General features: G+C 55.8%; 1 protein-coding gene across 1 annotated transcript in view; it reads right to left on the bottom strand.

The window, feature by feature from the left end:
• Positions 1–8,314: 8,314 nt before the first annotated feature.
• The window catches only part of LOC138808592 (E3 ubiquitin-protein ligase NEURL1B), a 36,331-nt gene continuing 20,501 nt past the window's right edge, over positions 8,315–24,144 (bottom strand). The window contains exons 3-5 of the mRNA XM_069994886.1: positions 18,051–18,755; positions 14,865–14,990; positions 8,315–13,419 (exon numbers count right to left, since the gene is read on the bottom strand). Coding sequence (XP_069850987.1) covers positions 13,175–13,419; positions 14,865–14,990; positions 18,051–18,755 — 1,076 coding nt within the window. The 3' untranslated portion in view covers positions 8,315–13,174. The remainder of the gene's footprint in view (positions 13,420–14,864; positions 14,991–18,050; positions 18,756–24,144) is intronic.

Consider the following 24,144-nt stretch of genomic DNA (forward strand, 5'->3'; position numbering starts at 1 on the left):
CAGCTTTGAGCAAAACTGCTAAGGGAACAGCACCCCGGCCCTGAGTTCAAGCCCCAGCATACACACACACACACACACACACCCCAAAAAGAAATAGAGAGTGTGGGGACCCCCTCCCCACAGACAGGCAGAAGCCATGCCTGTCCCCTCTCTGCTGGATGCCCTCAGAAAGTTCTGGAACTCTGGGTATCCTGGAGTCAGAGTTGGAGAAGATACCCCAAGTGCAGGAGAGGATCAGAGGTGCAGCCAGAGGCCCTGCACACCCACCTCCCCAGGCCTGGGACCCACGTGTGTGTGTGTGCATGTGTGTGTGTGTGTGTGTGTGTGTGTGTGTGTTGGTCCTTGGGCTTGAACCCAGGGCCTGGGCACTGTCCCTGAGCTCTTTTGCTCAAGGTGAACACTCTATCACTTTGAGCCACAGTTCCATTCCTGGTTTTTTGGTGGTTTATTGGAGATGAGAGTCTCATGGACTTTCCTGCCCAGGCGGGCCTTGAACCAGGATCCTCAGATCTCAGCCTCCAGAATACATTTCTGTTCTTTGTAGATTTCCTAGTCCTAGGTATTTGGTCAGAGCAACACAAACTAGACCAAGACAGGAAGGGGATGGACTAGAGAAAGATCCCCGGGGCTGGAGTCTCTGGCTAGACCAGCACCCACAACCCCAGAGAGACATCTGTCCATCAGACTCGCTCTCTTTCCTCAGAGGGCTGGGAGAGTCTAATGCTCCGAGTCCATCCGTCCTGTGAACTCAGATGCCTGCAGTCTCACTGCTGCCCCCTAGTGGGAGTTCCTGGATTGCTTTCTACTTCTCTGCCTCCCCTGCTTTCCTCAGGTCCTCTTGTTATAGCTATGTTTATACCCAGCACATTGTTCCTCCTCCTCCTCCTTTTATACCCAGCACATTGTTCTTCCTCCTCTCCCTCCTCCTCCTCCCCCTCCTCCTCCTCCTCCTCCCCCTCCTCCTCTTCCCCCTCCTCCTCTTCCCCCTCCTCCTCCTCCCTCCTCCTCCTCCTCCTCCTTCTCTTCTGGCTTGAATGTAGAACCTGGACACTGTCCTTGAGCTTTTGTGCTCAAGGCTAGCATTCTACCACTTGAGCCACTGCACCCTGTTCAGCTTTTTGGTGGTTCATTGGAGATAAGAGTCTTTTCTGACCGGGCTGACTTCGAACTGTGATCCTCAGATCTCAGCCTCCTGAGTAGCTAGGATGACAGGTGTGAGCCACCGGCATCTGGCTTTATTCCAGGTCCCTTGAGGGGAGGGGTGAGGTTGGGAGAGATGGGGGGGCATTTTTTTTTAATGGCCAGTCCTGGGGCTTGAACTCAGGGCCTGGGCACTGTCCCTGGGCTTCTTTTGCTCTACCACTTGAGCCACAGCGCCACTCACAGCCTTTTCTGTGTAAGTGGTACTGAGGAATGGAACCCAGGGCTTCATGCATGCTAGGCCAGCACTCTACCACTGAGCCACCTTCCCAGCCCCTCTTCTTTCAATTTCTTAGTAAGATTCACAGGCCCCAGTGGCTCATGCCTGTCAACCTATCTACTCAGGAGTCTGCTCTGAGGATCACAGTTCAAAGCCAGCCAGGGCAGGAAAGTCTGTGAAACTCTTCTCTCCAATGAACGAATCAGAAAAAGCTGGAAGTGGCGCTGTGTTCTCTCAAGAGGTAGAGTGCTAGCCTGGAGCACAAAGAAGCTCAGGGACAGCACCCAGATCCTGAGTTCAAGCCCCAGAACTGACAAACATAAAGTAGAAATAAAAATAGTTCAGTGAAACTCACGCTTAGATCCCTCTTTCTTTTGGAGACCAAGTCTCACCATGCAGTCCATGCTGGCCACCACTAGAGGGCGACAAGCCCCTGTCCTCTGGGAGGAAACCTTTGGGGCCTGCGGGGCCTGGCCCGGCTCAGGCCATGGGGCATGGCCGGCTCCCCATGGCCTTAGCTGGGGAAGGCCTGGCCCTTCCCACGCCTCTCCTGGAACGCAGGGCGGCTCCCAGGAGCCCAGAGAAACTGTCGCTTCCCCTCTGCAGTTGGAGGTCACCCAGCTTCTTGAGGCCCTGGGCCAGAGTTCCTTTTGTTTGCTTTGGGGCTTTGAACCCAGGACCTGGAGTGCTGCTGTCCCTGCACCTCTCTGGGCTCATTATTAGTGCTCTACCACTTGAGCCACAGCTCCACTCCCGGCTTTGGCTGGTCTGTTGGGGAGGAGAATCTCCCCCCTGCCTGGGCTGGCCTCCAACCTCGATCCTCAGCTCTCAGCCTCCCGAGGAGCTGGCATGACAGGCAAATGCCACCGCACCCAGCAAGTTCCAGTCTTTTGTAGACTGGATCCCAGCTACTGGGGAGGCTGAGAGCTGAGGATGGAGGTTCGAGGCCAGCCCGGGCGGGGAAAGTCTGGGAGACGCTTCTCTCCCATAAACTACTCAGAAAAAGCCAGGAGTGGAGCTGTGGTTCAGGTGGTCGAGCGCCAGCTTTGGGCATAGAGAGGCTTGGGGACAGTGCTCAGGCCCTGAGTTCAAGCCCCAGGACTGGCCCAAGGAACCCCCCCCGAAGTCCAGCAAGTGAACGTTAGAGTGAGCTTGAGACCCCCCCCCCAAAGGCCACGGGCTCCCCTCATTCCCCACCCCCCCAGCTGAGCTGGACAGGGAGATAGCTCAGTGCTGTGAGCTGAGCAAAAGGCCTTTTCCAGTCAGGGCCTGTGCAGGCAAAGGCCTCTGGGAAGTCCTGGGGAGGACCCCAGTTTTTTTTGGGGGGGATATGAGGGCTGCAGGAGAGCTCAGATCTGTCCAGCCAACCCCTGGGGCTGCTCCCTGCTGCCCAGGCCCCTCCTGGGTGTGCAGGCTGAGGGTCCTGGGCTTCTGTGACCCCCAGGGGTGAACACAGTCTTCTGGAAGCTTCTCCCAGGCTGTGGGAATGGCCGAGGTGGGGTTCTGTTCCCAGAGCTGGAATACTCATGTTTTCCAGGGCCCTGTGTGGAAGCCAAAACCAGCTTCCGAGAGCCTGGGGAGGGGGGAAAGGGGGGGCTGCGCCCCAGGGCAGAGCCACAATGGCCGCTTGTGAGTTCAAGACCCAGCATGTGGCTGCGCTCGGCCCTGCTCTTCCCTGCTCTTCCCCCTCCTCCTCCCCCTCCTCCTCCTCCCCCTCCCCCTCCTCCTCCTCCCCCTCCCCCTCCTCCTCCTCCTCTCCCCCTCCCCCTCCTCCTCCTCTCCCTCCCTCTTCCCTCCCCTCCCTCCTTCCCTTCTCTTCCTCCTTGCCCTCCTCCCCCCTCTCCTCCCTCCTCTTTCCCTTCCTTCATTCTCCTCTTCCCCCCTCCCTCATCCTCCTCGCCTTCCCTCCTCCCTCCCCTCCCCTCCTTCCTTTCCCTCCTCTCTCCCTTCTTCTCCTCTTCCCTCCCCTCCCTCCTCCTCTTCCTCTCCCATTCCCCTCCCTCTCCCTCCTTTCCTTCCTCCTCCTCTTCTCCTCCCTCCCTCCTCCTCTCCCCCCTCCTTCCCTCCTGTTCCTCCTTTCCCTCCTCCCTCCTCCCCTTCTCCTCTCTCCCTTCTTTCCTTCTCCTCCTCTCCCTCTCCTCCTCCTCCCCTTCCTCTCCTTCCCCTCCCTTTCTCTTCTCCTCCCTACCTCTTCCCCTTCCTCCTCTCCCCTCCTCTCCCTTTCCTCCTTTCCTCCTCTTCCTCTCTCTCTTTCTTCCCTCCCTCCTCTTCTTCCTCCCCTCCCCTCCCTCCTTCCTTTCTTCCTCCTTTCTCCCCTTCCTCCTCCCTTCTCCTCTTTTCCCCTCCCTCCTCTCCCTTCCTTCCTCTTTCCTCCTTTTCTCCCTTTCCTCCTTCCCCTCTTCCTCCTCCCTCTCTCCCTTCTTTCTTCTCCTCTTCTTCCCTCCTTCTCCCTACCCCTCTCCCTCCCTCCCTCTGTTCCTCCTCTTCCTTTCCTTTTCCTCCCCTCCCCTTCTCCTCACTTCCTCTCTTTCTCCCCCTCCTCCCCTTTCTTCTTTCTCCTCTTTCTCTCTCCTCTTTCTTCCCTCCCTCCTCCTCCACCCTCCCTCTCCTCCTTTAGCCTCCATCCTCCTCCTCTTTCCTCCCTTTTCCCTTCCCCTGCTCCTCTCTCCAGCTAGAAGGAGAGTGGGGGCTGGGCTCACTCCTGGCTCCAGGCTGTGCTGTGTGTTTCAGGGCCAGGCCTTGGCCTCTCTGATCCCACGTCCCTGGTCTGTCACAGGGAACCTGACCAACACCTGCTTGGGGTGAACAGCTCCGGATCATTCTCCCTGGAGCTCTACCGCATCCACCGAGGGGAGACATTGTCTCTCCCCTCAACTCCACCAGCTGACCCAGCTGCTCCCCAGAGCTGGGTGCGGATGCGGTGATGCCACACACATGCCCAGCTTTGGGGGAGGATGGACTGTCCTGCAGGAGCCCCCCCGCACTGAGGAGGGGGTCCCCAGGCTGGGGTGCAGAGCAGTAGGATGGGTGGGCAGTGTGGCCCATGTGGAAACATACATGGTCAGGAAAAAGGACACCAGTGTCACCCGAGTGGCCTGGGCTGGGCCCCCCCCCCCAAGCCTCAGAGACGTGCTGGAACCACTGTTTTGGGGTGTGGAGGGATCCCCCCTCGCATCACACGTGGCTGTGACTGGCTCAGGGACTGGGGTGCTCCGTCCAGGGGACTGGAAGGACCAATACGAAGATAAGATTCTTTTTCTTTTTTTTTTTCTGGAAACTTCTGGGAAGACGTAGAACAGTGACACCATGCAAGTTAGGAGGCACAGCGGCCATCTTGATGGAAGAAGGAGAAGAAGCCTGGCCGAAGGGCCACAAGCCAGAGCAAAGCTGAGAGACACAGGGACCAACCCAGCGCCCCGAGCCAGCCCTGACCCAGGAAACAACTTCCTGGCCTGAGCCAAGATTCTCCCGCCCTCAACTTGACCTCTCTCCTTCCTTCCTTCCCTCCCTCCTTCCTTCCCTCCCTCCTTCCCTTCCTCCTTCCTTCCTTCCCTCCTTCCTTCCTCCCTTCCCTCTCTCCTCCCTCCTTCCTTCCCTCTTTTCCTCCTTCCTTCCCTGCTTCCTTCTTTCCCTCCTTCCTTCGCTGCTTCCTTCCTTCCCTCCCTCCTTCCTTTCTTCCTCCCTCCCTCCCTTCCCTCTTTCCTTCCTTCCTTCCTCCCTTCCTCCCTCCCTTCCCTCCCTCCTTCCTTCCTTCTCTCCCTCCTTCCTTCCTTCCCTCCTTCCCTGTTTCCCTCCCTCCCTCCCTCCCTCCCTTCCTTCCCTCCTTCCTTCCTTCCTTCCTTCTTTCCCTCCCTTCCTCCCTTTCTTTCTTCCCTCTTTCCCTCCTTCCCTCTTTCCCTCCCTCCTTCCTTCCCTGCTTCCTTCCTTCCCTCCCTCCTTCCTGTCTTCCTCCCTCCCTTCCTTCCTTCCTTCCTTCCTTCCTCCCTTCCCTCCTTCCTTCCTTCTCTCCTTCCTTCCTTTCTTCCCTCCTTCCCAGTTTCCCTCCCTCCCTCCTTCCCTCCCTCCCTTCCTCCCTTCCTTCCTTCCTTCCTTCCCTCCCTCCCTCCCTTTCTTCCTTCCCTCTTTCCCTCCTTCCCTCCCTCCTTCCTTCCTTCCCTTCCTTCTCTCCCTCCCTACTTTTCTTCTATCTTGTCAGGACTTGAACTCAGGGCCCTAGCTTTTTGGCTTAAGTCTGGTGCTCTACCACTTGAACCACATCTCCACTTGCAGCTCTTCGGTGGTTAGTTGGAGAGAAGGGTTTCTTGGATTTTCCTTCCCCGGCTCGCCTCCAGCTGCACCTCGCAGGGCTCAGCCTCCTAAGTAGGTAGGGTACAGGCCTGGCCCTTTACCTTTCCCTCTCCTTTTTCCTCCCGGTGCCAAGCCAGCCTCGTGAAAACAAACCAACCAGCAGATGAAAACCTCTGAGGAATTCTGCCTCCCGGAAGGGAGGCTGAGCTGGGGGGGGGGCAGGCCTGTGATCCCAGGAACCATGGGAAGGAAAGATGAGAACCCTAAAATTAGGTGGAAAACCAAACTCCATCTTAAGCCGAGCGCCGGTGGCTCATGTCTATAATTCTAAATACTCAGGAGGCTGAGATCTGAGGATCACGGTTTGATGTCAGCCTAGAGAGACTTTCTGCTCCAATTAGCCACCAAATACAATAATAACAATAACAACAATAACAATAATAGTAGTAGTAGAACTGTGGCCAGCCTTGAGGAAGAGCTAAGGGACCGTGCCCAGGCCTGCGATGGAACCCCAATACTAGCACAACAACAAAAATCCTTATCCTAAAAATAACCACCAAAAAGCAAGGCTGGGCAGCTCCTGAGTGAGCGGCCCTGAGTTCAAATCTCTACTACCTTAAAGAAAAAGTGGCTGGGTGGTGGCGGCTCAGGCCTGTCATCCTAGCTACTCAGGAGGCTGAGATCTGAGGATCTTGGTTCAAAACCAGCCCAGGCAGGAAAGTCTGGGAGACTCTGATCTCCAATGAACCACCAGAAAACCAGAAGTGGTGCTGTGGCTTAAAGTGGTAGAGTGCTCATCTTGAGTGAAAGAGCTCAGGGATAGCGCCCAGGGTGTGAGTTCAAGTCCCATGACTGACGCCCCCAAAAAAGGAGTAAGAAGTCTGGTGCATCCTGTGAAGAATGCCTCATGTGAGCAAGAAATGAATCTTGGTCTTGAGTGTGCTCTGTCCCTAGGTAAGGCCTTGGAGGACAGCACTGTTTCTTTTTGTTTGTTTTTGGTTTTGCCAGTCCCGGGGCTTGAACTCAGGGCCTGGGCGCTGTCCCTGAGCTGCTTTTGCTCAAGGCTAGCACTCTACCACTTGAGCCACAGCGCCACTTCTGGCTTTTTCTGTGTGTGTGGCACTGAGGACTCGAACCCAGGGCTTCATGCATGCGAGGCGAGCGCTCTACCACTGAGCCACCTTCCCAACTGTATCATTGTTTTTGATACTCAGTGCCACCAAGACTGAAGTCTGGGAGGCGAGGAAGAGCAGGCGGCCTCCTCCTCCTCCTCCTCCTCCTCCTCCTCCTCCCCTCCCCCTCCCCCTCCTCCTCCTCCTCCTCCTCCTCCTCCTCCCTCTACCCAGGAATCTGGGCCTTAAAAATCCTGGCCTGCAAGAGGCCCAAGCCCATTGGTCAGCCTGGCCTGGCCTCTATTAGGCCACTTAGAACTCTTATCTCCAACATGCCTAAATTTGGACCTCAAACCGACAGACAATCCGCCTGGGAATTTCTGACAGAATTCCAGCCAGGGCCAGCTGTTGGCGTTCATTTTCTGCAGGGCAGAGAGAGAATTCCTTTTATTTTTATTTTTTTCTCCTACCCCCTAAGTCCCAACTTGAAATGACCGTTCATCCAGACTCGTTGTAGACAATGTTAAAAACAAAACCCACAAGAACATTACCCACCAGCCACTGCTCATACCACACCCATGATCTCTCTGCTGGTTTCCTGGCTGTTCTTTACCACCTGTGGTTGGTCACTTTTTTTTGTTGTTGTTGTTGGTCGTGGGGCTTGAACTCTGGGCCTGGGCGCTGTCCTTCAGCTCTTCAGCTCAAGGTGAGCGCTCTACCACTTGAGCCACAGCGCCACTTCCGGTTTTCTGAGTGGTTCATTGGAGATGAGAGTCTCATGGACTTTCCTGCCCGGGCTGGCTTTGAACTGCGATCCTCAGATCTCAGCCTCCTGAGTAGCTAGGATTATAGGTATGAGCCACCAGTGCCCAGCTTCATGAGACTCTTATCTCCAATTAACTACCAGAAAAGCTGGGATTGTGGCTGTGGTTCAAGTGGTAGAGTAGTCGCTTTGAGCAGAAAAGCAGGGACAGCATCCAGGTTCTGAGTTCAGGTCCTAGGATCCCATTCCCACCCCCATTTCCTCCTCATATGAGTTAGCATTTTCATCTATGTATGTATGTATGTATATTTAGAGGGCCAGCCATTTTCAAAGCTCTGTAGACACTTATTTAAGGCCACCATTTGGTTCCTTCACTTCTTTCCCCCAAATTGGATGCCAGGAGGATTTTAAAAATTAGGTTCTGAGCCGTGAGCTAGAAGCTCACGCTTGTCATCCTAGTTCTTCAGGAGGTGGAGATCTGAGGATCACATTTCAAAGACAGGCCCAGGCAGGGGAAAATAAAATCCACAAGGCTCTTATTTCCAATGAACCACCACCGAAAAGCTGGAAGTAGAGGCGTGACTCAAGCAGCTGAGCACCAGCTCTGAGCGGAAGAGTAAGTGTGCAGGCCCTGAGTTCGAAGCCCCAGTACAAGCGAAATGGATAGATCACTTAAATGAAATGAAGAAGAAGCCCCAGTAAAAACTGAGATCGGAACAGATTTTTTTTTTTTAAACATGTCAAAGTTGTATTTGTTTTCCAAACAAGAAAATGATGTTCATAGAAAACAGATTAAAAACAGAACAACAACAACAAAAATAATCAGAACACACAACACACAAAAGCACAGCACACACAGGCCCGGGCCACCCCTCCCCAACCCATTTCCTCCCCCCCCCAGGTGTAAAACTTGTTTTTATTGAATCTTATTACAGGTGCCCCCAAAGATTAGACTGGTTTGGTGAGGTCAGAGGTCACAGCAGGGTTTATAAAGGTCGGTACGCAGGTCCCTGGGAGTCAGGGTGGGGAACCGACCCTCCACCACCTCCCCAACAGCAAGTTTTTTTTTTGCAAGAGTCAGTGATTTCACCTCAGGTTTTTCTAGAACCTTCCATGTCAGCTGGCTCCCCTCCCCCGTGGTCCGCTTGGAACGTTTGCTTTTGTGTAAAGAGGATAGAAAGCGAAGATGCTTTCATTAAGGCACAGACAGATGGTTGTAGGGGTCATCTCGGTAGGAACTTGGGGGGAGGTGGGGGGCTAGGGAGGGCAGGAGTCTGCGTGTTCCTGAGCCGGTTTACTCTGGAGGGGGGCGAAGGGGGGGCAGCAATGGGGGTCTCATCACCTCTCCATCTTTTTCTTTTTTCCTTACAGTCCTGGGGCTTGAACTCAGGGCCTGGGCACTGTCCCTGAGCTTCTTTTGCTCAAGGCTAGTGCTCTACCACTTGAACCACAGTGCCACTTCTGGCTTTTTCTGCTTATGTGGTGCTGAGGAATCGAACCCAGGGCCTCATGCATGCTAGGCGAGCGCTCTACCTCTGAGCCACATGCCCAGCCCCTCTCAATCCCTTTTTTGCCTCTCATTTGCTGAGTCTTAGCTCCGCCCCATTTTCCCCTGGAGCTGGTGGCCATGTGTTACCCCGGGGTGGGGGGAGCCATTTTGCCCACCGTTCAGAACCCACAAGTTGGTTGAGTTGCTAATGTAGAGTGTGTTCAAAGCACTTGGAAGATTCTAGGCCAGGAAAGAATCCGTTTGGACCTCCAGAGATCCAAGCTAACAGGCTGGCCAGGAAAGCCCAGGAGAAACCGGGTGCTAGATGGCTCACGCCTGTCACCCTAGCTACTCAGGGGGCTGAGATCTGAGGATCGGGGTTCAAAGCCGGTCAGGGGCAGGAAAAAGTCCGTGAGACTCTTATGTCCAATAAACCACCAGCAAACCAGGAGTGGTGCTGTGGTTTAAAGTGGTAGAGCACCTGCCTTGCATGAAAAAGAACTCAGGGATAGTGCCCAGGCCCTGAGTTCAAGTCCTACCACCACCACCCCCAACAACAAGAAAAGAAAGTCCAGTAGATCCCATGCTTAAGCTCCGTTACCGTCTCTAGTTACCACGTGTGTCCTGAGCTGGGGGCGAGGGGCACATCTTCTTTGGTCAGCCTCCCAGGACCCCATGGCTGGTGGCTTGTAGAATGGCTCTTCGTGTTTTTTATGGTGTGGTTATCTCAGATCCTTAACACACGGATGATCTGGCTTCTGGTATCTTCTACCATCTTTTACTGAGTGCCTATTATGAGCTAGCCTAGGACCTGACTCGAGGTTGAACAAGCAGGGTTTCTAGCCCCGCTGTCTCCTCCAACATGGAGCCTTTGTGGGCTTTCATGGAGGTCCTGGTTTTGAACCCAGAGCACAGACCCATACTGGTGAGGGGCCGCCCGATCGATCGTTACCAGTATGCGGGCCGTGGAGCTCAATCCCGAGTCTCACTCTAGAACGAGCTGCGAGGTGCTGCTAGTGCACACCTGTAATCCTAGCTACTCAGGAGGCTGAGACGGAAGGATCGTGGCCTGAGGTCAGCCTGGACAGCGACGTCCGGGGGACTCTTATTTCCAATTGGCCAACCACAAGCCCGAAGTGGAGGTATGGCTCAAGGGGTAGAGAGCTGAGTTTTGAGCAAAGGCAGTGCCCGAGGCCCTGAGTTCAAGTCCCGGTACCAGCACAACACTAAGGAGCTCCCTGGGCCTTCAAGCCTGCTATTTTCCAGGGTGGTCTGGGTGGACTGAAACAAGACAACAAATGGGGTATCTCCTGGTCTCCCCGATTCTGCCCTTGGGGTGGTGGCCACAGAGCTCAGGAAGGTAGGATGGGGCCCCCAAGCCCCTCGGGAGGGCACCCCACCTAACAGAAAACATGGGGCTGCGGCTACCCCCTAACCCAGCGTGGAAAGGTCACTTGGTCCCTCCACGGGGCGTAGAGAACCTTCCAGACAGGTACAGAAACCGGTCCAGCTGGCACACCCTGGTGTGGCATCCTCGGGTTACTATTGGCAGTGTTTTCTAGGCACCACAGGACAGTCTTAGAGGCAGAGGGTCTTAGATGGGGTCCTGAGGCCTTGTAAGACCTACCTTGGGGTTTGACGCATGCTCAGATGGTAAGGCACTTAGGCGCAAATAAGACACTGGTTCCTTTGCCTGCTTCCCCAAAACCAAGCTGCTGCTTGAACCTTACCCAGGGCTGCAGCAGGAGATGGAAGCCTTTTCCCACCCCAGGCTTCTCTTCTTTTCGGCTTGTCCCCAGGACTATGTCTGGTCCACTCTCCCCAAGGGCCCTCAGTCAGCAACAGCAATGGAATGGTCAGCCTGAGGCCAAAGCCTTGGGGGGAGCCACAGGCCTTTGCTTGGCAAACACTGAGAGGCTGGTAGCTTCTTAGAAGATTCAGCTACAAGCCGGGCACAGGTGCTGACGCCTGTAATCCTAAGGATTCAGGAAGCTGAGCGCTGAGGATCACGGTTGGAAGCTAGCCCCAAGCAGCAAGTCCGTGAGACTCTTCAATCAACCAGCCAAAAACCAAAAAGCCAAAAAGTTGGGGGCATGGCTCAAGGTGGTAGAGCGCCAGCCATCCGTGAGAAAAGCCAAGGGGAGTTCTGAGTTCAAGTCCCGGTACTGGCACCAAAAAAAATAAAATAAAATTCAGCTACAAAGTTAAAAGAGGATCATATTTCCTGCATTCACCAGGGAAAATCGAGCGATGGAAGGTTCTAGGTGGGGTGAACACCAGGTCAGAACAGCAAGAGAATCATTTGGCTGGAGACCATCCCAGGGTGAGGGGCCTAGTGGGGCTTGGCCTTGGAAAGGGTTGCACCCTGCAAAATGATTTATTACTTGAATCCATAACCCCCTGGGAGTTTTCCTCCCCCCTCCCTGCTTCTTCTCTTTCTCATCTCCGAGCAAAGATGGGTGAATTGACTATGAGGAAAAAAGAAAAAAAAAAAACGAACACAAAAACAAGTGTTCTTATTTCTGCTCTGATCCAATGGAATGGAAAAACAGAGAGGCCAAGGAACTCCCTTAAAAGCAACAGCACGGAGTGGGGAGCTCCTGGCTCGCGCCTGCCATCATCCTAGCTACTCAGGAGGCTGAGATCTGAGGACCCCAGTTTGAAGCCAGCCTGGGGGCAGGAAAGACTGGGAGACTCATCTCCAATTTAACCACTAGAAAACCGGAAGTGGCAGCTGTGGCTCAAAGTGGCAGAGCCTGGGAGTTGAGGAAAAATAGCCCAAGGGACAGTGCCAGGAACAGCAGGGGGTAGGAAGAGGTGGAGCTCTTTAAGGGGCTCCAGCCAATGAGGAACGAGGAGGCAGTGGGTGGCCAGGCCAGGGTCCTGGGACAAACCAGCCAATAGGCGCAGGGGAGGGGAGGAGCCCCAGGGCCTTCACACACTTAGCAACCAATCAGCTCAGGCCTGTCATCCTAGCTACTCAGGAGCCTGAGGTCTGAGGATGGTGGTTCGAAGCCAGCCTGGGCGGGGAAGTCTGTGAGCCTCTTACCTGCTGTGAACCACCCCCAAAAAGCTGAAAGTGGATCTGTGGTTCAAGTGGTAGAGTGAGCAAAAAAAGAAAAAGAAAAAGAAAAAAGAAAGCTCAGGAACAGTGTCCAGGCCCTGAGTTCAAGCCCCAGGACACACACACACACACACACCCACACACACACACACCCACGATCAGTATGGGGTAGGGTCTGGAATACTGGAATCAAATGATCTGATGGATCATGATGGGGGGGGTCTCCTGGGAACACCCTCAGCCCTCCTGTTCTTTGGGGAGCCCCCACAGATGAACGCAGCTTTTTATCTGGGCTCTGCAGTGGCCTCTGTCCAGCCCAAGTCTTGGTCAGGCACCTGCTTCCCTCCCCCAGGAAGAGAGGCGGGCTCTGGAGAGGGAGAGGCCTTGGGGCAGGCCTGCAGCACCGAGGGGGGGGGCCGGGGCCAGGAGGAGGGGCTCAGTGACCCGTCCTGGGGGGGTGAACCAGCCATCAACACAAGCCTCCGAGTCTGAGTAAGGACTGAAAATAGCCAGTTGTTCTCCGCCCATTCGGAGCTGTAAACAATGAGTTATTTTTTGCCTTCTCTTTAGAGACAATCTGCCTGTCCCCCCCCAGCCACCCCCGCTTTTGTCCCCCCTACACCATCCAAGGGAGTTCTGGGTAGGTTCAGGCCTTGTACATTCAACCCTCCCCCCAAACCAGCGTTATCTCGGAAAACCACACCCCAGAAAGTGAGCAGGTTGCTGCTGCTGCTGTTTTCTAGTGGTGTCAACATCTGGAGTCCGGCTTGCGCACTCCAGCGAGGGAACAGCTGGAGCCCCGCGTCTCTGCACGGAGGACGCTGTCTCCCCAAAGTGGGCTCTTTGGGGTGTGTGTGTGTGTGTGTGTGTGCAAAGCACTTAGGAGCCACAAGGAATCCTTGCCTGGCCTGAGCTCCCCAGGGCCTCGTCTCTACACCTGCCACGCTGTGTCCGGCCCAGGAGCGATGGCCTGTGTCCTCGGCTCTCCTTGGCGACCAGCGGTGTCCTCTTCCAAGCGGTGAGCTTGCTGGGGGCCAGCCTAGGGCCTGTAGATCTTGATGACGTCTTTGATGGGTCGCCGGCAGATGGGGCAGCAGGCCCGTGCCTGCCTCTTGAGCCGCAGGCCGCAGCTGTGGCACAAGCACATGTGTCCACACGTGTAGATGACCGTGTCCACCTCGCCGTCGAAGCACACGGTGCACTCGCCGTTCTTGCTGGCCGCGGGCTCGGGTAGGGAGAAGGCTGGGGACACCAGGGGACTCAGTGGGGAGCTGGGGGCGGTCACTGCCAAAAGGGAAGATACCACACCCCTTAATGCATGAATGGTGGAGCTACCAGATGCATTCTCTTTCTTCTTCTTTTTTTATTTCCTGCCAGTCCTGGGGCTTGAACTCAGGGCCCGGGCACTGACCCTGAACTCTTGCTCAAGGCTAGTGCTCTACCATTTATGCCACAGCGCCACTTCTGGCTTTTTCTGTGTATGTGGTATACTGAGGAATCGAACCCAGGGCTTTATGTATGCTAGGCAAGCGCTCTACCACTAAACTACATTCCCAGCCCTGCCAGATGTTCTGTGTGACTCTGAGAAGGTGTCACTTCTAGAGAAACTGGTGTTTTGGGGTGAAGGATTTGAGGAGATGCCAATTGTAGTTTAACTTTTTTTCTTTTTAAAATGTGGACCCTGGGACTTGAACTCAGGGACCTGGACGCTCTCCTTTAGCTTTCTCACTCAAGGCTGATGCTCTACCACTTGAGCCACAGCTCCATTTCTGGTATCTTTTTTGGTGGTTCATTGGACATAAGTCTCACATTTCCCAGGCTGGTTTTGAATCGAGATCCTCAGATCTCAGCCTCTTGAGTAGCTAGGATGACAGGCATGAGCCACCAGCTCCCTGCTTGGCTTAACTTTTTTTTTTGGGGGGGGAGTCTGGTCGTGGGGCCTGAACTCTGGGCCTGGGCGCTGTCCCTCAGCTCTTCAGCTCAAGGCTAGTGCTCTACCCCTTGAGCCACAGCACCACTTCCAGCTTTTTTCTTTTTGCTTATGTGGTGCTGGGGAATCGAACCCAGGGCCTCAGGCATGCAAGGTGAAGCGCTCTACCACTGAGCCACCTTCCCAGCCCCATTGGCTTAACTTTTTGAAACAGGTTTTGTGCCTGGCGCTGGTGGCTCATGCCTATGATCTTAGCTACTCAGGAGGCTGAGATCTGAGGATTGAGGTTCGAAGCCAATACTGGGCAAGAAAGGCTGTGGGATTCTGATCTTAAGCATAACAGTTCAAGGATAATACCCAGGCCCAGAGTTCCAGCCTCAGGACTGGTGCGCGCGCGCGCACGCACACACACACACACACACACATTTTTTTTTTTTTTGCTGGTCATGGGTATTAATTCTGGGCCTGGGCACTGTCCCTCAGCTCTTCAGCTCAAGGCTAGCGCTCTACCACTGGAGCCACAGCGCCACTTCTGGCTTTTTCTGTTTATGTGGTGCTGAGGAATCGAACCCAGGGCCTCATGCTTGCAAGGCAAGCGCTCTACCACTGAGCCACCTTCCCAGCCCACACACACACATTTTTGTATCTCCCTATCTTCCTTTGGAATGCCATGTCTTTTGTGTTTCCGCCCCCTGGGTAGAGAGGACAGGCATCGATGCTGGCATGAGACAGCCAGATGGCCAAGGAGTCAGGCCTACCCCAGGTCCCCGAGCCCTTGCTGGGGTCCCCTTTTCCTTACCCAGGGATGACTCTGACTCAGAGGACGACTGATTGACACTGAAGGTCATGTCGGAATCGCTATCGTCCTGGGAGCCGCTGAGGGATCCGGATGGAGTCGTGGTTGCGGGACTGGACTGTAGTGTACCTGAGACACAAGGAGTCTCTGTGAGGGGCAGCAAGAAACTGGCTTGGGTGCCATTTTGCACCTCAGTTTCCCCATCTGTCCAGTGAGAGGACAGGAGTCACCTCCCAGGGTTCTGTGGAGGACCATGCTATCAACACCTAGATCCAGCTGTTCCTGAATCCCTTCAATACACTTCCAGACTTCTGAAGTTCTAGTTGCTTATGACACTGGGTATCTCCTCTTCCTCCTCCTCCTCCTTTCTTCTTTTTTGGGCATAACTCCCTGATCCCAGACTGCTAGTGTAGTCCATATTGAAGGAGTTTTCTTTCTCAAGCTCTTGTCATGAGTTCAGGCCCTAACAGCTTATTGTTTAGCATGAAGACAGTTGCACCTCTTTTAGGTGACCAAGGAAGGATGGTGGTCAGACAGTGGGGTGCAGGGTGGCTCTGAGATTCAGGATCAAATGAACAGCTTTCTGGTCTTCAAAAGCAAGGATTTTCCTTCTTTTTCTTCCTGACCATTTGAATCTCTTTCCCTTACTTCAGGGAGTGCAGGGGTGGGGTTGGGTGAGGAAAGGTTATAGACTTAGTTTCTGCAAAGCTGAAATTGTGGCTGTGCTTGATTGTTCTCCAGACACCCCAAACCAACATATAAGAAGAGCCCAGCAGATAACCACCCCTGACACCCTGTTCCTCCTCAGCCTGTGTCAGAGGCCCAGTGGCTGCTTTAACTATGGTTAGCACACCCAGGAGAAACAGGCTCAGGAGGGTCTGGGATTTGTGTCACATCCCCATGGCTAACCAGCTATGGATGCGATTCTGGACTGTCACACAATAAGATTTTTAACTTATGTGTGGATAGGAAGAATGACATCAATCTCCTTGGGAGCATACAGGGAGAAGAGGCAATGCATGAAGTGTTGGCCATTTTTGCTAATAGCTGGGCCTTGTTTTGGGGACCCTGACAGGAGATCTGTGCTCTCTGGGATGACTCATGCCCCACAGCTGGAGGAGAAGGTCGGCACAGCGGCCCTACCCGGCATCTATGAATTCCTTCCATAGAAAGGTGGGGGCCCTATTCTTGGTATTAAGAGCGGAGGGGAGAGTCCTATTAAAATGGGATGGCTCAAGGTTCTATGATGATATTTCGATTCTCTTTTGCATCTGCCATTGAATTTACTTCCTACACTTGGTATTATGCACTGCATTCTTCAGAAAGAATCTGAATACAGCAAACTATAACAAGGGGAGTAATCGTGGCGTTCTCCGCCACCCCCTCCCATTTACAGACAGCCTTTCTAGGTTGGTGGTTTACTAAGCGTGGCATACGAAGCGCCAGTATCTTGGGGCACCCGGGGTTGCGTGAGTGACAGGTGCTGGAGGCTGAGACCCTCAGGCCTGAGGGAGAGACTTGAATAGAGGCAGGGTCTGGAATAGAGAGGTGTGCAGAGGGGCGGAGGTGGGGGCTGGATGGGGGCGGTACCAGGATGAGGAGGGGTGGAGTCTTCGGCGGGGCAGGGCCAGACAGGGGCGGGGCCTGTAGAGGGCCAATGATGGGGTGTGTAGGGAACTGGGAGGGGCAGGACCAGGGATGAATCTATAGGAAGGCCTGATGTGGGCGGGGCCTGGGGTGGAGAGGGAGGGGCAGGGTCTTCTATGGGGGCGGGGTCTGTGGCAGGGCGGGGTTACACCGGGTGTGACTTCTGCAGGGGTGTGGGGGCCTACAGTGAGATGAAGTCTAGCCTGTGGTGGGGCACGAGGAGGGGCGGGGCATGGTCGGGAGAGGGGCGTGGCCTAGTGTGAGATGAGGCCTGGGTGGCGGGGGGGGGGGGGAGGGGGGGAAGGGGCGGGACCTAGAGTAAGAGGTCTGGTGTGGGGCGGGGCATGGCGGGGAGAGGGGCGTGGCCTAGTGAGATGAGGCCTGGGTGGCATGGGGAAGAAGGGGCGTAGCCTAGAGTAAGAGGAGGCCTGGCATGGGGCGGGGCATGGAGAGGAAAAGGGGCGGGGCCTAGAGTGAGATCTGGTATGGGGCAGGGCATGGTGAGGAGAGGGGCGTGGCCTAGAGTAAGATAAAGGCTGGTGTGGGGCGGGGCATGATGGGGAGAGGGGCGTGGCCTAGTGTGATGATCCCTGGGTGGCATGGGGAAAGGGGCGTGGCCTAGAGTAAGAGGCCTGGCACAGGGCGGGGCATGGAGTAGAAAAGGGGCGGGGCCTAGAGTCAGATAAGGGCTGGTGTGGGGCGGGGCATGGTGGGGAGAGGGGCGTGGCCTAGAGTCAGATAAGGGCTGGTGTGGGGCGGGGCATGGTGAGGAGAGGGGCGTGGCCTAGAGTAAGATAAAGGCTGGTGTGGGGCGGGGCATGGTGGGGAGAGGGGCATGGCCTAGAATAAGATAAGGGCTGGTGTGGGGCGGGGCATGGTGGGGACAGGGGCATGGCCTAGTGTGAGATGATCCCTGGGCGGCATGGGGAGGAAAGGGGCGTGGCCTAGAGTAAGAGGAGGCCTGGCATGGGGCGGGGCATGGTGAGGAGAGGGGCGTGGCCTAGAGTAAGATAAAGGCGGGTGTGGGGCGGGGCATGGTGGGGAGAGGGGCGTGGCTTAATGTGAGATGATGCTTGGGTGGTAAAGGGAGGAAAGGGGCGTGGCCTAGAGAGGAGGCCTGGCATGGGGCGGGGCATGGAGAGGGAAAGGGGCGTGGCCTAGAATAAGATAAAGGCTGGCATGGGGTGGGGCATGGTGGGGAGAGGGGCGTGGCCTAGTGTGATGATCCCTGGGTGGCATGGGGAAAGGGGCGTGGCCTAGAGTAAGAGGAGGCCTGGCACGGGGCGGGGCCTAGAGTCAGATAAGGGCTGGTGTGGGGCGGGGCATGGTGGGAAGAGGGGCGTGGCCTAGAGCCAGATAAGGGCTGGTGTGGGGCGGGGCATGGTGGGGAGAGGGGCGTGGCCTAGAGTAAGAGGCCTGGCACGGGGCGGGGCATGGAGAGGGAAAGGGGCGGGGCCTAGAGTGCGATGAGACCTGGTGTGGGGCGGGGCGTGAGGAGAGGGGGGGGGGTGTCCCGCGCAGGCGCAGCGGGGCAGGACTCACCGAGGAGGCGCAGCTGGCCCGCGGCGCCGCCGCGCACGGCGAAGAAGGCCCAGAGCGCCTGCGACGTGTCCACGCACAGCAGGCGGCCGCGCGGGCGCCCGTTGACGCCCAGCAGCACGTCGCCGCCGGGGCGCAGCGTGAAGCTGAGCGCGTCGCCGCCGCTGGGCACGGGCCCGGCGCGCGCCACCACCCAGTACTCCTTGCGGTCGAGCAGCGCGTCGGGGTCGGCGGGCAGCTCGGCGGGCCGCAGCGCGCCGGGGTCGCACGAGGTGATGCCGAAGGCCACGGCGCCGGGCGCCGCCAGCCCCGCGCGCCCCACTTCCACGAAGAGGCTCTCGCCGGGCCGCAGCGGGCGCTCGCAGAACACGAGCGTGCGGCCGCCGTCGGGCCGCGGCGCGCACGCCAGCCTGCGGTCGGCCGACAGGCTCACGTCGGGCCCGCGCGTGGCGTGGAAGCGCAGGTCGGCGTCGAGCAGCGCGGGCGAGGACGCGGGCCGCGGGCGCTCGCGGGGCCCGCACGGGATGGCGGCGGCCGGCGGGCCCGCGGCGCGGCCCAGCGCCAGCTGCCCCAGCTTGGCCACCACCCGGCTGTTCTCCAGCTCGTTGTTGTCCAGGTTGGCGGCGTCGTGGCTGCCGGGCGGCGGGCAGGCGCTGAAGCGGGCCTGGCCCAGGCGCGCGGGCGGCAGCGTGTCGGCGAAGGCGCTCTCTGCGGGGTGGGGGGACGGGAGGACGGGGTGAGGGGACGATCGGGGCTGCGCACCCCCGGGACGGGCCCCCCCCCACCTCCCGGCGCCCCTCCATCCCGCCACTTCCGGTGCAGTGACCCTCTCACCCTGCAGTGGTTCCCACCTCCCCACACTTCCGGTGTAGTGACCCCCCACTTCCGGTACAGTGACTCCCTGAAGTGGTCCCACCTCCCCACACTTCCGGTGCAGTGACCCCCACCTCTGGGTTTCCATGCACTTCCGGTAGTGACCCCCCCTGCCGTGGTTCCCACCTCCCCACACTTCCGGTGTAGTGACGACCCCCCACTTCCGGCACAGTGACCCCCCCCACCCTGCAGTGGTTCCCACCTCCCCACACTTCCGGTGTAGTGATGACTCCCCCCACTTCCGGTACAGTGACCCCCACCCGGCTGTGGTTCCCATTCCCCACACTTCCGGTGTAGTGACCCCCCACCTCTGGGTTCCCATGCACTTCCGGTACAGTGACCCCCCCCACCCTGCAGTGGTTCCTACCTCCCCACACTTCCGGTGTAGTGACGACCCTCCACTTCCGGCACAGTGACCCCACCACCCTGCAGTGGTTCCCACCTCCCCATACTTCCGGTGTAGTGACCCCCCCACCTCTGGGTTCCCATGCACTTCCGGTGCAGTGACCTCTACCCTGCAGTGGTTCCCACCTCCCCGCATTTCCAGTACAGAGACCCCCCCCACCTCTCGGCGCCCCTCCATCCCTCCACTTCCGGTGCAGTGACCCTCTCACCATGCAGTGGTTCCCACCTCCCCACACTTCCGGTGTAGTGACCCCCACCTCTGGGTTCCCATGCACTTCCGGTGCAGTGACCCCCCCCCACCCTGCAGTGGTTCCCACCTCCCTGCACTTCCGGTGCAGTGATCTCCCCTCCCCCCCACCTCTGGGTTCCCCGCCACCCCCGCACTTCTAGCACAATGACCCCACTTCTCAGTCCCCCCTCCCCTTCCCCTGCCCTTCTGGTGCAGTGACCCCGGCCTCTCGGTCCCCCTCCTGCACCGCACTTCCGGTGCTGTGACACTCCCCCCCTTCACCTCCTGCCCCCCCCCCCCTTCCTGCACTTCTTGTGCCGTGCTGGACCTGGGCTGGAACTCAGGGCCTCACGCTTTTGCTTAGCATTTGGCGGCCTAAGGCTGGTGCTCTACACTTGGGCCACACCTCCACCCCCAACTTTTGTTGGTTAATTGGGGATACAAATTTCACAGACTCAAGTCCGGGCTGGGATTTGAACCTGGATATTCAGTCCCCTGAGTGGCTAGGATGACAGGCCACCATATGGTGTAAAATGTTCTTGACCCGATTGTGGTGTTTTTGTCTCGTTTTGTTTTTTGGTCAGGCCGGGTGCCAGTGGCTCACCCGTCATCCTGTCTGCTCAGGAGGCTGAGATACAAAGATCTCAATTTGAAGCCAGGGCTGGCAAGAAAGTCTGAGAGTCTTTATTTCCAGGTAACCACTAGAAAACCAGAAGTGGGCACCGTGGCTAAAAATGGTAGAACACTAGCTAGCCTTGAGCCCAAAAGCTCAGTGACTGCACCCAGGGTTGTGAGTTCACGCCCCAGGGCTGACACACACACACACAGAGCAAAGTATTTGTTAGTTTGATAGTGCAGATCTCCACTTTAGTGGGTTATTTCTTTTCTGTCTCCCTAACTAGACTGAGTCCCTGCGGGGCACAGCATTTGCACCTCACCCTGTGCTCAGGGTTCAGGAGAGGCAGGCCAATCAGCCTTCAGCAGTAACACTGCACTGGATACATTAATGGGAGAAGTTTCTAGAAAACCCTGAGGGCCACACTGCATAACAAACTTATCAGGGAAACAGTCATTCAAAATATTTGGAAGGGTTTATCGTGATAAAACATATTCTTGTTAAGCATGATAAATACCCAAGAAAACATGTTTCTCCAATTTTTCATGCTGATCTCTCTAGCCAGCGCTTTGTTACATATTACTAATCTGTAGTTTGTGTCATGGGAAAATTCTTCCTCTTTAGTTTTCTAAATATACACTGAACTCATAATAATGGATAGGTTTAGCTGGGCACTGGTGGCTCACGCCTACAATGCTAGTTACTCAGGAGGCTGAGATCTGAGGATGGAGGTTCAAAACTAGCCTGGGGTGGAAAAGTCCATGAACCACCAAAAAGCCAAAAGTGGAGCCGTGGCTCAAGTGGTAGAGGGCTAGCCTTGAGCAAAAAAGCTAAGGACAGTGCACAGGCCCTGAGTTCAAGCCAAAACAAAAACAACAAAAAGCATGCTTATTCAAACCCTGTATGCCCCTTAGATGTCCACTTAGATTGGGGTTACAGCTTCTCAAAGTGGGGAAAACTAGAAAAGGCTCTGGCATACTCGCACAGGGCTAGGGCAGGTTAGAACCAAGTACAAAACAATTTATAAGTGAGGTTCTTGTTTTGTGGGAAACTGATGCATAGGAAAATACTAGAAAGAAATAGATAATTTGAGCTGGGCACCTGTGGCTCACACCTGTCACACCTAGCTACTCAGGAGGCTGAGATCTGAGGACTGCGGTTCAAAGCCAGCCTGGGCAGGAAAGTCCTGTAAGCCTCTTATCTCCAATGAACCACCAGAAAACTGGAAGTGGCTTTGTGGCTCAAAATGGTAGAGTGCTCGCCTTGAGCTGAAGAGCTCCGGGACAGCGCCCAGGCCCAGAGTTCAAGCCCCACAACTGACAAAAGAAAAACAAAATTGAAAGTAGCTGGTTGTTGAGGAGAAACTTCTAGATTTCTGATGTTCTCATTTTTTTTTTCTTCTGTTAGATGTATACTGGTTCTGAGATCAGAAAAAAAAAATCTCACTTTTCTGAAGTTTTCGAGCTGTGTTTGTGGGAGCCTCTTGGTGTAGTGAACTTTCCCAGCGCCTCTCCACCCAAAGTTGTCCTGCCAGACCAAGCCCAGGGGTGTTGGCCGGGCAGTGCCGGGGGCCTCCACCCGCCCTGGCCCTGGCCACGTCCACCCCACTGCGCCTGCCCGTCCCTCAGCGTCTCCCGCCTGCTCCTATTGGGTCCTGCCAGCCAGTGCCTGGGCTCAGTGCGTGGCAAAGCTCGTGGCCCGCGTGGACGGCCCGGCTTCGCCTTTATGAGCCACGTGACTTTGCATACATCATTTCCCTTCGTGACGCTGCAGCTGCACATAGAATCACGGGGGTAGCTGGCTCCCCAGGCCTCTAATGGAGATTCCATACTCCACACACATTGCCCAGTGCATGGCACTGAGGATCCCGGTTCAAAGCCAGCCTGGACCAAGAAAGTCCGTCAGACTCTTTATCTCCAATTAACTAGCAAACAATAAGAAGCAGGAAGTAGAGCTGTGGCTCAGGCTTAGCACTGAGCATAAAAGGGAATCAATTCGGGCAGAACAAATGGGGCCGCTTGGCATCAGGCACAGAGTAGGTCTTCAGGAGCTCTTGGTAGGACAGGCTGGTGGCTAGGGAGAGGAGGTCTCACCCCAGATTGATGGGTGCACACAGGTCCCCCACAGAGGCACCCCTAAGCTACTGGTCATCAGGGTGAGCCCGCAAACCCTTGCTCCCATCTCTGGCCTTGCCAGCTGCCTGGTGTCAGGCATGGGGGCCAAGCTGTGTGCGCAGAGCTTTATTACCAGTTCTAGAGCCACTGTTATGCGATGGGGGCCAGGCTGTTCCCCCTCATGGCCAGCCAGCACCTGACGATACTGTGTCCCCCCCCCCCCCCAAAAAAAAGTAGTTATCTGAGGCCGGGCGAGGTTGTTTACTCCTGTAAGTGAAGATCAGGGGATCACAGTACCAGCACCAACGTTAGGGAGACTACATCTCAATGGTGAAGCTGGGTATTGTGGCACAGGCCTGTGGTCCCAGCCAGGTGGGCAGTATAGCTTGTGTGTGTGTGGGGGGGGGCAGGGGGTGTCACAATGGAGGCTGGTCCTTGGCAAAAAAATTCAAAATGCTATTTGAAATATAAGAAAAAATAGCCAGGCGCCAGTGGCTCACGCCTGTCATGCTAGCTACTCGGGAGGCTGAGATCTGAGGATCGTGGTTCAAAGCCAGCCTGGGCAGAAAAGACCATGAGACTCTGATCTCCAATGAACCACCAGAAAACCGGAAGTGGCGCTGTGGCTCAAGGGGTAGAGCGCTTGCCTTGAGCTGAAGAGCTCAGGGACAGCGCCCAGCTGAGATCAAGCCCCACGAGAGACACATAAAAAAAGACTAGGAGGCTTGACTCAAGTGGTGGAGCATCCGTTTAACAAGTGCAAGGGCCTGAGTTGAAAACCGGGGCGCCCCCCCTCCCACCCCATGCCCTCACTCCCAGGGTACAGTATGGCCCAGGAGCCAGCCCATGAAGTCAGCAGCCAAGCAGCGGGGTGTGTGTGTGTGTGTGGGGTTTGGACAGCTGCTCAGCAGTTGCTCCCTGAAATTCAGCTCACCACACACGATGCCTTCTTTGCTTCCTCTCCTCCTCCTTCCCGCCCTCCCTTCCTTCTCTTTCTTTTCTCCTTCTATCCTTCTTCCTTTTCCCCTTTCTCTTCTTCCCAGCAATGGAACTCCATGCGTACTGTCTATTCAGCAGGTGCTCTACTACTGAGCCACACCCGCTCTCCTCCTCTTATTTTATTATAACCTCCCCATCCCGTTTGTTTCCAAATCCTTATCTTGGGAGGAGCAGCAGAAAGAAGAATCGCCCCTCATCCTTCTACTCTGATGTAACCAAAGTCAACTTGCTTTTCCCCGTGAAGGAAACATGATCGAATCCCAGTTACATGTCAGGAACTTCTCATAGCTTTCTGAAAATAAGTTTATTATTCTGACTGTAAAATATGTGTGTGGAGGAAGGGTGACTCCAGGTTTGAAGCTACTCTAGGAAGAAAAGTCCGTGAGTTGGGTTTCACAGCTGTCATCCTAGCTACTCAGGAAGCTGAGATCTGAGGATCACAGCCCGGGAAGGAAAGTTCATGAGACTTTTTTTTCTTCTTTTTTTCTTTTCTGGTCCCGGGGCTTGAACTCTGGGCCTGGGCGCTGTCCCTCAGCTCTTCACCTCAAGGCGAGTGCTCCACCACCTGAGCCACAGCACCACTGCTGACTTCTGAGTAGTTTATTGGAGAGTCTCATAGACTTTGCTGCCTGGGCTGGCTTTTAACTGTGATCTCAACTTCCTGAGTAGCTAGGATGACAGGCGTGAGCCACCAGTGCTGGGCCAGCAAATTAGCGAAAAGAAGCCAAAAGTGGAACTGTGGCATAAGTGGTAGAGTGCTAGCCTTGAGCAAAAGAAGCTCAGGGACAGTGTCTAGGCCCTGAGTTCAAGCCCCAGGTACCCCTCTTCCCCCCCCAAAAGATCATGAGCCAGGTATCTCCA

This window comes from Dipodomys merriami, unplaced genomic scaffold, assembly GCF_024711535.1.
Source record: "Dipodomys merriami isolate MVZ:Mamm:240054 unplaced genomic scaffold, mDipMer1.0.p SCAF_458, whole genome shotgun sequence".
Classification (NCBI taxonomy): domain Eukaryota; kingdom Metazoa; phylum Chordata; class Mammalia; order Rodentia; family Heteromyidae; genus Dipodomys; species Dipodomys merriami.